This window comes from Triticum aestivum, chromosome 3D (genome assembly GCF_018294505.1).
Source record: "Triticum aestivum cultivar Chinese Spring chromosome 3D, IWGSC CS RefSeq v2.1, whole genome shotgun sequence".
NCBI classification, from domain to species: domain Eukaryota; kingdom Viridiplantae; phylum Streptophyta; class Magnoliopsida; order Poales; family Poaceae; genus Triticum; species Triticum aestivum.
In genome coordinates this window covers 179,797,648-179,810,545 of record NC_057802.1, presented here as the reverse complement: position 1 = coordinate 179,810,545, position 12,898 = coordinate 179,797,648, and the positions used below count along the sequence as shown (strand labels likewise).

The 12,898-nt window shown below is 47.0% G+C and overlaps 1 protein-coding gene across 1 annotated transcript; it reads left to right on the top strand.

Moving 5' to 3' along the window:
- The first annotated feature begins 4,697 nt into the window (after window positions 1–4,697).
- On the top strand, window positions 4,698–7,539 carry LOC123078163 (uncharacterized). Its single transcript, XM_044500567.1, has 3 exons — window positions 4,698–4,992; window positions 5,095–5,147; window positions 7,192–7,539. Exons 1-3 carry the CDS (start codon window positions 4,902–4,904, stop codon window positions 7,309–7,311), a joined length of 264 nt encoding a protein of 87 aa, XP_044356502.1. The 5' UTR covers window positions 4,698–4,901; the 3' UTR covers window positions 7,312–7,539.
- Window positions 7,540–12,898: the final 5,359 nt, after the last annotated feature.

Here is a 12,898-nt window from a genome sequence, read left to right as displayed (position 1 = left end):
AAGGGGGCACCCGAGGCGGCGGCGGCTCCCGTGTCCGGGACGGACTCCGGCGGCGGCGTCGTGTGGAGAGAGGAGAGGGGCGACGGGGCTTGGGCCGTCGGCTGGGCCTTTGGCCCAGTCGGCGCGGGCGCGTTTTTTTTTTTTAAAAAAGTTCCGTGGAAAATATTGCGTAGAAAAATAAATAAAAATCAGAAATAAATGAAATAAATTTTCCCCGTCTAGTTAGAAAATCTAGAATAGGGTGATCATTTTTAAAATCAAAAATAAATATTTTGAAAACATGCAATATTTTGAATGCAATAAAAATTGCAAATAAAATCCAAATAAATTTCAAATAATATTTTTAACATTTTTTCTCCAGTATTTCAATTGTTTTGGAGAAGTCATATATTCTTCTCTCGTTTATATAAAATGAAATATTATTCCGGAGAGAAAAATAATTAAAACCACAATCCTCGTTGGAAAAATTAATTGAAAAGAAATTCGGGAAAATCCCCAACTCTCTCCGAGGGTCCTTGAGTTGCTTAGGATTTAGCGAGGATTTGTCAAAATGCAACAAAACATGATATGCAAATGATGATCTATGTATAACATTCCAAATTGAAAATTTGGGATGTTACAAGCAACAAAGTAAAGTAATTTACATGACGTTATTCAATGACACGCAGGTCATACAAAATAATAAAGACAACTCCTATGGCTCCTGCCGGTTGTCATACTCATCGACATGCAAGTCGTGATTCCTATTACAAGAATATGATCAATCTCATACATCACATATATCATTCATCACATCTTCTGGCCATATCACATCACATAGCACTTGCTGCAAAAACAAGTTAGACGTCCTCTAATTGTTGTTGCAAGTTTTTACGTGGCTTGTATAGGTTTCTAGCAAGAACGTTTCTTACCTACGTAAAACCACAACGTGATTTGCCAATTTCTATTTACCCTTCATAAGGACCCTTTTCATCGAATCCGTTCCGACTAAAGTACGAGAGACAGACACCCGCTAGCCACCTTATGCAACTAGTGCATGTCAGTCGGTGGAACCTGTCTCATGTAAGCGCACGTGTAAGGTCGGTCCGGGCCGCTTCATCCTACAATGCCGCCGAAACAAGATACGACTAGTAGCGGCAAGAAGAATTGGCAACATCAACGCCCACAACTGCTTTGTGTTCTACTCGTGCAGAGTAACTACGCATAGGCCTGGCTCATGATGCCACTGTTGGGAATCGTAGCATAATTTTAAAATTTTCCTACGCTCACCAAGATGCATCTATGGAGGATACTAGCTGCGAGGGGAAAGGAGTGCATCTACATACCCTTGTAGATCGCGAGCGGAAGCGTTCCAATGAACGTGGATGACGGAGTCGTACTCGCCGTGATCCAAATCACCGATGACCAAGTGCCGAACGGACGGCACCTCCGCGTTCAACACACGTACGGTGCAGCGACGTCTCCTCCTTCTTGATCCAGCAAGGGGGAAGGAGAGGTTGATGGAGATCCAGCAGCACGACGGCGTGGTGGTGGATGCAGCGGGATGTCGGCAAGGCTTCGCCGAGCTTCTGCGAGAGAGAGAGGTGTAGCAGGGGAGGAGGGAGGCGCCCAAGGCTGTAATGTTGCAGCCCTCCCTCCCCCCCTTTATATAGGCCCCCTGGGAGGGGGGGCGCCGGCCAGGATCCCATCTGGATGGGGGGCGGCGGCCAGGGGGGATACTTGCCCCCCAAGGCAAGTGGGGCGCCCCCCCACCCTAGGGTTTCCAACCCTAGGCGCAGGGGGAAGGCCCATGGGGGGCGCCCAGCCCACTAGGGGCTGGTTCCCTTCCCACTTCAGCCCACGGGGCCCTCCGGGATAGGTGGCCCCACCTGGTGGACCCCCGGGACCCTTCCGGTGGTCCCGGTACAAAATCGGTAACCCCCGAAACTTTCCCGGTGGCCAAAACTTGACTTCCTATATATAATTCTTCACCTCCGGACCATTCCGGAACTCCTCGTGACGTCCGGGATCTCATCCGGGACTCCGAACAACTTTCGGGTTTCCGCATACACATATCTCTACAACCCTAGCGTCACCGAACCTTAAGTGTGCAGACCCTACGGGTTCGGGAGACATGTAGACATGACCGAGACGCCTCTCCGGTCAATAACCAACAGCGGGATCTAGATACCCATGTTGGCTCCCACATGTTCCACGATGATCTCATCGGATGAACCGCGATGTCGAGGATTCAATCAATCCCGTATACAATTCCCTTTGTTAATCGGTATGTTACTTGCCCGAGATTCGATCGTCGGTATCCCAATACCTTGTTCAATCTCGTTACCGGCAAGTCTCTTTACTCGTACCGCAATGCATGATCCCGTGACTAACGCCTTAGTCACATTGAGCTCATTATGATGATGCATTACCGGGTGGGCCCAGAGATACCTCTCCGTCACACGGAGTGACAAATCCCAGTCTCGATCCGTGCCAACCCAACAGACACTTTCGGAGATACCCGTAGTGCACCTTTATAGTCACCCAGTTACGTTGTGACGTTTGGCACACCCAAAGCACTCCTACGGTATCCGGGAGTTGCACGATCTCATGGTCTAAGTAAAAGATACTTGACATTGGAAAAGCTCTAGCAAACGAAACTACACGATCTTTTATGCTATGCTTAGGATTGGGTCTTGTCCATCACATCATTCTCCTAATGATGTGATCCCGTTATCAATGACATCCAATGTCCATAGTCAGGAAACCATGACTATCTGTTGATCAACGAGCTAGTCAACTAGAGGCTTACTAGGGACACGTTGTGGTCTATGCATTCACACATGTATTACGATTTCCGGACAATACAATTATAGCATGAACAATAGACGATTATCATGAACAAAGAAATATAATAATAAGCATTTATTATTGCCTCTAGTTCATATTTCCAACACACCCTGTGGCTTGCCCTCTCCTACTCCCTTATGGCCCATTAAGGCCCATAACTTCCCCGGGGGATTCCGGTAACCCCTCGGTTCCCCGATAACTATCCAAAACGGCCCGAAACCTTTCCGGTGTCCGAATACCTTCGTCCAATATATCAATCTTTACCTCTCGACCATTTCGAGACTCCTCGCCATGTCCGTGATCTCATCCGGGACTCCGAACAAACTTCGGTCACCAAAACAGATAACTCATAATACAAATCATCATCGAACGTTAAGCGTGCGGACCCTACGGGTTCGAGAACTATGTAGACATGACCAAGATACATCTTCGGTCAATAACCAATAGCGGAACCTGGATGCTCATATTTGCTCCTACATATTCTACGAAGATCTTTATCGGTCAAACCGCATAACAACATACGTTATTCCCTTTGTCATCGGTATGTTACTTGCCCAAGATTCGATCGTCGGTATCATCATACCTAGTTCAATCTTGTTACCGGCAAGTCTCTTTACTCATTCCATAATGCATCATCCCGCAACTAACTCATTAGTCACATTGCTTGCAAGGCTTATAGTGATGTGCATTACCGAGAGGGCCTAGAGATACCTCTCCGATACTCGGACAAATCCTAATCTTGATCTATGCCAACTCAACAAACACCATCGGAGACACCTGTAGAGCATCTTTATAATCACCCATTTACGTTGTGACGTTTGATAGCACACAAGGTGTTCCTCCGGTATTCGGGAGTTGCGTAATCTCATAGTCAGAGGAATATGTATAAGTCATGAAGAAAGCAATAGCAATAAAACTAAACGATCATTATGCTAAGCTAATGGATGGATCTTGTCCATCACATCATTCTCTAATGATGTGATCCCGTTCATCAAATGACAACACATGTCCATGGTTAGGAAACTTAACAATCTTTGATTAACGAGCTAGTCAAATAAAGGCATACTAGGGACACTCTGTTTGTCTATGTATTCACACATGTACTAAGTTTCCGGTTAATACAATTCTAGCATGAATAATAAACATCTATCATGATATAAGGAAAATATAAATAACAACTTTATTATTGCCTCTAGGGCATATTTCCTTCACTATGGGGTTTACAAAGCTGAATGTGGATGCTTATTTTGATCATGATATCTTAAGGGGCACAGCTGGTGCAGTTCTCAGGGATGATAAAGAAAATTTTATTGTTGGCGGAAATTGGAAGATTGAGTGATGTGCTGATGTTTCGACAGCGGAAGCACTAGCACTTAGGTATGGTTTGTTGTTGGCACAAAAGGCGGGCTGCAATCGTCTCGTTATTAATTCTTACAATATGGAGGTCATTGACACAATGAAAAACGGAGGGCAATCATCAGGAGCAGCAGTGGCAGTTTTTGATGATTGTTATTTTATGGCTTGTTATTTTCCTCTTAGTAGTTTTGAATTTTGTAACAGAGAAGCGAATAAAGTAACACATGAGCTTGTTAGACTAGTAAAATATTCCATGGCAAGGGACTGGATCGAGGAGCCTCTGAAAAATATTGTATCCCTTCTTACAGACGATGTAACAATTATTTTTAATTAATAAAGTTGATGTTTTTCAAAAAAAAATTGCTATCCTCATATAACTAAAGTTGTCTAAAAAAAACATTAGGACGGAATTGCTTTCTGCCACACATATGATACTTATCAGGGTCTTTTTTAAAGGCACACCGAAGGAGTACCCTTTAAAAAAAACGGAGGGACTACATAAATTAGAAACAACTAGACCTCCATCTGGGCTTCGTCCTAGAAAAGGCCTCCAACTGGGCTACCTTCCCAGCCAAGCCGAAACCCTAGGCAAGCACGCAGCCGCCGCGTATCCCCGACCCCCATAGCCGCGGCTCTACGTTTCAGCCGAAATCCAGCAATCCCCGTCCCAGAACACCACAACCCGCGGCGACTGCTGGATCGAAGAGGCGGAGAAGATGACGCAGAAGCAGACCATGTTCAAGGGGCAGACCAAGAAGAAGTATATCCCTCCCAGCCGCCATGGCAAGGCGCCCCACATCCGCAAAGGTTTGTGCCCCTGCCGACTGCTTTTGCTTTTTCTGCGTCGTTGATGGTGCCGTATGCTTGCTCGCTTGTTTGTTTGATTGGCTGGTTGATGGATTCCTGTAGGGAAGAGGGCCGTGAAGCCGACCAAGTGCACCAAGGACATGGACGCCGACAAGGTATGTTACAGCTTGTAAATTTATCGCCCTATCGGTCAGGAGTCAGGATGCGCCGTCTTCCGTTAGGAAAATCAACATTGGTTGGTGTAATTAGGTTGCAGCAGAGGCGATTGTGCAGAGAGGCCGCCACGAATGCCAATCTGAACTGACTTTTTCTGAATTTGTTTGCCAACACCTGTAATATACGTATCTTACATCTTACTAGCTGTTGTGTTTTAGTTGATGGTTCAGGATGCGAGTCGGCACCTCCTGAACCCAGGGGCATATGCACCCACTTTTTGAAAAATGCATTTTAAGCACGTTTTAAAATGTTGAAAATTTTAAAAGAAAAGTCCACGCATACATGTTCACAAATGTGTGTGCGCGGCACAAAGTTTTGTGAAAAAATGTTTTTTCGTTTTGTCTCCGTAAAAAGGACAAATTTCAATGCTTCTAAATAGCGTTTTACGACACAATTTTTTGTCTTTTTTGCACAGGCCACAAAAGAAAGTTATTTTTCCATGAAACTTTATGCACGCACATAAAACATGAAGACGTACCCGTGTAACCTGTTTCAGATTTGTTTAGCATTTAGAAACGTGTTTTTCAAAGTGGGTTCATATGTACCCGGGTTCATCGATGCACTTTCCTTCAGGATGCCTCCAAATTAATGTATTACCTATCTCCTGTAACACCTGATGTGGAATTTGAGAACTGTGTTGCTTTTCGACATTCTACATATCTGCCTAGCTCTGGTTTAATCCATAAATTCATACTACTTGCCATTTTAGCTTTATTGGGTTTCCCAATTTCCATTTATCACAACAAGACTGGTATTTCATTGACCATGTAAAGTTTGTAGTGTCATACTGTTACGAATCTTGATCCACGATGAGATAAGTTGGGTAGGGTAAAGGTCTGTAGACCGCGATATTGCACTCGCCCCCAACAATCCAGCGACAGGGCTCGTCCCTGGCCAGTGTCTGAGGCTCAGAGAACTTTTGTTTATTTGTTTATTTCTTTGCTTGTTTAAACTTGTTACTACATGATAGTCCTTTATATAGGACGAGACTTGATTCAAAAGTATGATCCAGATTCATACTCGCAATAATCCAGCATGAAAACTGGATGATAATTGACCTGTGTGTGTAGATTGTAGAAGACAATATTTTGAACTACCGATACTTAGGTTGAAATTTATTTAGCATGATTCTGTATGCTTTCTTTGTGTTGTGAGCTCCAAAAAATCAGTGTAATATCAGTAACCCCTTTCATTAGTGCAAGAAAGGCGTTAGATCTATAGAGTTTACCCATTCTACAGTGATCATCATTATTGTATCTATTGTCGAAGACACCCATATACCGAAAAAGGCTTTCGCCCCGCTTTATAAATAAAGCAACCACCAAGCACAGAGTAACAAGGTAACAACGGAACACGGAACACACCCACACAACGCCACCGCAGGCAGGGTCCAACACACACACACACAAACACACACAGACCGAAGTTCCGCTGTGGGCACAGCACAACAAGCCCAGCACAGACGCACTAAGAAACGCCCCAAGACGGCGGCGGCGGAGGCATGAATCATTGTTTATATCAAGACGGCGGCGAAGACACCCATATACACGCAGACATAAATCTTAGGATCCGTTTATACATTTCGCGATTGTTGTTTTGGTGGGGGTTTTCATTGTAGCCATAAAGGTAGTTTGTCTCTTTATTTCTGTACAGTCTATCTGTGTTCTTTATCACAGAGTGTGCACACCATGGTAACATCATTTTTTCTTTCCTTTCCTTTGTAAGCCGCACTACAATACTTCCCATCCAATAAGGCCAATAGCGCGATCCTTTGACATTTGAGTTTAACAGTTTGCTGTGAATCAACTAGTGGGCAATAACATACTATGAACCAACTAGTTTGCAATCAAGAAAAACAGATCAGGCCTTTGAATTTATCGTAACTTCTGATTTAAAACATTGTATTTGTTTAATGATCTTGTAATGTGGTTCATATATCGATTTTGTTTTTGCTAACAGTCAATACAATTTATGAATTTTCAGGACCTCACAAAGTTCATCAACCACGCGAACGAAATAAAAGCTGCAAATAAGGCTAGTAAAGAAGGTGGCGACCTCAGCATAGTTAAGTCCGACGTGGATACTTCCAACTCAAAGCAGTAGGCTGGAGGCTTATGTTGCTTACTGCGATGCACAATACAAGACCAGTGTGTGAAATGATCATGTTTTCATGAAGAGAGTATGTTTAGTTCACTCTACATGTTGTAATCTGTAACCAGTTTTGTGAAATCCAAGTTTTGTCCTGTGAATCTCTTTTCGGGATGCTAAAAGGCTAGATTATCTGTAGCCTCAAAGCCTTCTCCGATGTCACACTTTTGCGAGTTACCACAACTCTCTAGCCCGTCTCTCAAAACTGTATAACTTCCAAATCTTGCATGGGATCTTGGTGGGAGTAAACTTCCTTTCATAAACTGCCGCCAAAGACCAAAGACATCTGCATCCCTGCTCGCTCACTGCCTCGGCTCCTTCCGTCCAAGAGATTGTGGTCGTATCGGTACTCTCCCTGCAGCCAATGCGCCTGTGTTGTCCGGTCATTGCCTTTTCTGCACCGTGAGCTCTCCGCCTACAGAGTCTCGGCCTTTTCTGCACTGTATTCTATCTGCCTACATCCAGTAAGCTTTCCATCACCTTCCTCCTGCAATGGCGCCCTCAGACAGCGATGCACGTAAGGTGTCCGGCGCAATGTCTGGGAGAGAGCAGCCACAATTTGACTATGAAGATATGGACATGCGGCTAAATTTCGTGTTTTGACCCTTTTGGATACAAATTCAGGATCTGACCCCGGTTTGCAAAATATTCGGGATTTGACCCTTTCGCTACCGCCAAGGGCTTTGGCGGTAGGGTTACACAGCCTACCGCCAGGAGCCCTGGTGGTAGGGTGCGACGGAGGGGGACGGCGGCCGTTTGCCCGAGCTAACGTGGATAAGTACCCTACCGCCAGAGCCCCTGGTGGTAGGGTGTGGCTGGGTTTTGCCTCGCAAACCTTCTGTGACGAAATATGAAAGGGCCCTGGCGGTAGGCTGTCTAACCCTACCGCCAGGGTCCGTGGCGGTAGGGTCCTGTGTTTTGTTATTTCAAGTTTAATTGTTTGCTTCTTTTCAAAATCAATATAACAGCAATATCACAGATCTTAAATAATTAAACTTGGGCATCACATACACATTAATAAAACTTGAAGATAATATAGTTCCACAAATAGCAAATGGAGTTCCACAAATAGTTCCACAAATAGCAAATGGAGTTCAACTAATTAGAAAACGGAGTTCCACATAGCCACACAAGTAGCAAACACACCGTTCCACAAATAAGTTACAAACGGAGTTCCAACACACAAGTAGCAAACACACCGTTCCACAAATGGAGTTCCAACTACAAGAGCCAACTATCGAAGAGCAGAATCAGTTGCTCCTTCCCCTCTTGGAGGTACGGTCCTCGTTACTCTTTGAACGAGTCTCTCCAGTCTTCTTCTTGGGCCATCGAGTAACCAGTCTCTGAAAAGGGTCCGGACTCAGCAAATCCTTCTTCTTCGGATTCCTCTTCGGCGGCTGAGGTGGTTGAGATGATTGAGTTGGTGGAGGTCCATAATCTTCATCGTACTCCTCTTCCCCGTTGCTCTCATCCTCCTCATCCTCCCCTTCTTCATGTGTGGCCTCCTCCTCCTCCTCATCCTCTTCCTCCTCCTCCTCCTCAACCAACCTAGACGACGAGGGAACATGGCTCGATGAGCCGATGTGACCCTGTATGGCTATAGGCCGATAAGCTTCAACCGACCCAGCTCCAGCACACCCAAGCAGGCCCTACCAGCTTGCGACAACGCTTCACGAACTTCTGCACTCACAATGAAACAAGGGCATAATAAGTATCAGGTTTATGATTGCAAGTGAACAAGATGCATCTGTTCCGAGGAGGCTGAAATTGTACCTTCATCGTCCCCCTCAATTTGTTCTCAGATTGTACGCTCCCGGGGATATCACCTAGTGCATCTGAGGCTTCAAAGATGCATCTGTTCAGCTCACCAGACTGTAACGGCATAAGTCAGTCACGATGACGAATACAATAATTTAAATACAACCGTCGGTTCAAACTTACCACTCTGTTGATGAGGGGTGTAAACTCCCTAAATCCACTGTGCATGTCTCTGATGCCGGTCTGGTAGGCCTCTTCCTCGGGGTCACCCCTCTCCAGCTCCGCGATGTCTTCCTCCGTCCACCTAGGCCTGAGAGGAAGACGGTGCTTCTGGCCATCATCGTACCACCTCATGTGTCGGTCCAGGTAAGCATCCCAGTCAGTCACTTTCCACTCCACGTCTTTCCGGTACCTCCGTCGGTTCCACTCCGTCACATGAGTTTTATGCTCCTCTCCCCAGTCTGTGATCGACTGGTTCTTCTGCCGGCTCATCCTGCAAGGCATAGGCCAGAAGAAACATCATAATAAAGTCGCCACGCAATGAAATCATGGGTACGGAGAACAAAGCGCTCACAGGTGGAGCGCGTGGCCACCGGTATCGGTGGGCGGGCCCGGTGGGGTATGCTGATATACCCCAAACTGCGTGGCCATGCGGTGTGGCAAGTGCCACTCGACGGCGTACACACAGATCATGGGCACGATGCACCGCCAGAGACCACGGTCCTCATCGCACATCGCGTTGAGATCAAAGTCCCACTCTCGGTCATGATACGGCCACCAGTTTACCTATTACATATACGTTGGTGAGTTCCCACCCTCGGTCAAAAGTGGAATCAAAGAGAAAGGTGTTGAGCGAGTTCATATACCTGCTTATGCGTCAAAGCGTCCAACTCGTTGGTGTAGGTCTTGTACGAAGTCTTGTTTAGGCCCATGTAGAGTTTGACAACGTCCCACTCGTAAGCTACGGTGGGGTGTCGAGTCTCGTCGCCGTCTTCGCTATAGGCACCCCATGGGCGTCTTGGCATCTTCTCAGGACGCCTCACCGGCAGCCGCTCCCACATCCAAATGGAGAAGGCCCAGACAAAGCCACCCATATTGGACTTGTCTCCCGTCCTTTGCGTTGTGTCGTCAAGCTGCAAAAAATCAAATGAGGATCAGATATAACAAAATGTCATGGACATACTTTCGTAGGTAGGCAATTAGATACTCTCTTACCGAACGGTATAGGTAGGCGAGAGATGGGGTCCCCCAACTGTACCCTGCATCCTAGTCCGCTAGGAAGAACAAATACGACCAATTGGCAGAGTTTCCGGAGCTGTCTTGAAACACGACCTCCGTGAGAAAGATACCACAGGTAGGCCCTCGCGTACCACTCCACAGTCATCTCATCGGCGTCTTGGGGAGCATGTCTTCTGGTGCTCCGAAAGCCAGGGAAACGACACACCAGATGTATAGTTACCCTTAGCACCGGGGCAGTCGCCGATGAGGGTGGTAACCCTCTCCTGCCAGTTGGTCCTCTCCATTCGCCCGGTAAGTGCATGACCCTCGATCGGCATGGCAGTAATCATCGACCAATCCTCGAGGGTCACCGTCATCTCCCCGCATGGGAGATGGAAAGAATGGGTCTCCGGTCGCCACCGGTCAATCAAAGCTGTCAGAGCTGCGTGGACAAGCGTCGGCGGCTGATGCTTGAACTGCAACACGAAACCAAACAGTCGGGCTTTCTTGAAGAACGGCGCGTAGCGCTCGTCGTAGTCCATATGCCCATGAACCCCGTGCCCCCTCATGCGCAGTGGCTGGAGCATCTGTCAAAAAGTGAACACCAAAAGTTAGGAAATTATTTTCATCAATCTGAAAACTTTTATCAATATTTCATTCATATTACTTACCTCTCCGTTCTCTATGAAACGGCCACGATGACCCTTGTCGAATGCGTAGTCAAACATGAAGTACCGTGGGCCGATGTTGTCCGCAAGAGGTGCCCGCCTTAATAAAATTTCATAAACAAAAGCATCATAAGCATAAGCATACATAAACAAAAATGAAATCAAATCATATCAAAAACATATCAAAATAAAATCTTAAGCATATTCCTCCAACAACATCTAGTACACATGATGGATCAAATCATATCAACATGCATCATACCAAAAAAAATCCTCCAACATGCATCATATCATCATATTTTTAAACAAAATTTTCAAAACAACATCTTCATATCATCATATCAACATGCATCATAAAACTACAATCAAGTCCTCCTGTTGGGGATCGTTGCAGAAATTTAGAATTTTCTACGCATCACCAAGATCCATCTATGGAGTTTACTAGCAACGAGAGGGAAGGAGTGCATCTACATACCCTTGTAGATCGCGAGCGGAAGCGTTCAAGTGAACGGGGTTGATGGAGTCGTACTCGTCGTGATCCAAATCACCGATGACCGAGCGCCGAACGGACGGCACCTCCGCGTTCAACACACGTACGGAGCAGCGACGTCTCCTCCTTCTTGATCCAGCAAGGGGGAAGGAGAGGTTGATGGAGATCTAGCAGGAGCAGCGACGTCTCCTCCTTCTTGATCCAGCAAGGGGGAAGGAGAGGTTGATGGAGATCTAGCAGCACGACGGCATGGTGGTGGAAGTAGCGGGATTCCGACAGGGCTTCGCCGAGCGCTGCGGGGGGAGGGAGATGTGTCACGGGAGGGAGAGGGAGGCGCCAGGGGCTGTGGTGCGGCTGCCCTCCCTCCCCCCCACTATATATAGGGCCCCTGGGGGGGCGCCGGCCCTGGGAGATGCAATCTCCAAGGGGGGCGGCGGCCAAGGGGTGGCTTCCCCCCCAAGCCAAGTGGCGTGCGCCCCCACCCCTAGGGTTTCCAACCCTAGGCGCAGGGGGAGGCCCAAGGGGGGCGCACCAGCCCACCAGGGGCTGGTTCCCCTCCCACTTCAGCCCACGGGGCCCTCCGGGATAGGTGGCCCCACCCGGTGGTCCCGGTACAATACCGGTAACCCCCGAAACTTTCCCGGTGGCCGAAACTGGACTTCCTATATATAATTCTTCACCTCCGGACCATTCCGGAACTCCTCGTGACGTCCGGGATCTCATCCGGGACTCCGAACAACTTTCGGGTTACCGCATACTAATATCTCTACAACCCTAGCGTCACCGAACCTTAAGTGTGTAGACCCTACGGGTTCGGGAGACACGCAGACATGACCGAGACGACTCTCCGGTCAATAACCAACAGCGGGATCTGGATACCCATGTTGGCTCCCACATGTTCCGCGATGATCTCATCGGATGAACCACGATGTCGAGGATTCAATCAATCCCGTATACAATTCCCTTTGTCAATCGGTACGTTACTTGCCCGAGATTCGATCGTCGGTATCCCAATACCTCGTTCAATCTCGTTACCGGCAAGTCACTTTACTCGTACCATAATGCATGATCCCGTGACCAACCACTTGGTCACTTTGAGCTCATTATGATGATGCATTACCGAGTGGGCCCTGAGATACCTCTCCGTCATACGGAGTGACAAATCCCAGTCTCGATCCGTGTCAACCCAACATACACTTTCAGAGATACCTGTAGTGTACCTTTATAGTCACCCAGTTACGTTGAGACGTTTTGTACACCCAAAGCACTCCTACGGCATCCGGGAGTTACACAATCTCATGGTCTAAGGAAATGATACTTGACATTGGAAAAGCTCTAGCAAACGAACTACACGATCTTTGTGCTATGCTTAGGATTGGGTCTTGTCCATCACATCATTCTCCTAATG

Excerpts from the sequence above, each read along its gene's own strand:
- LOC123078163 (XM_044500567.1), top strand. The coding sequence starts at position 4,902 with ATGACGCAGAAGCAGACCATGTTCAAGGGGCAGACCAAGAAGAAGTAT. Across the intron at positions 4,993-5,094 it reads GGCGCCCCACATCCGCAAAG|GGAAGAGGGCCGTGAAGCCG; the intron begins GTTTGTGCCCCT and ends GGATTCCTGTAG. Across the intron at positions 5,148-7,191 it reads AGGACATGGACGCCGACAAG|GACCTCACAAAGTTCATCAA; the intron begins GTATGTTACAGC and ends ATGAATTTTCAG.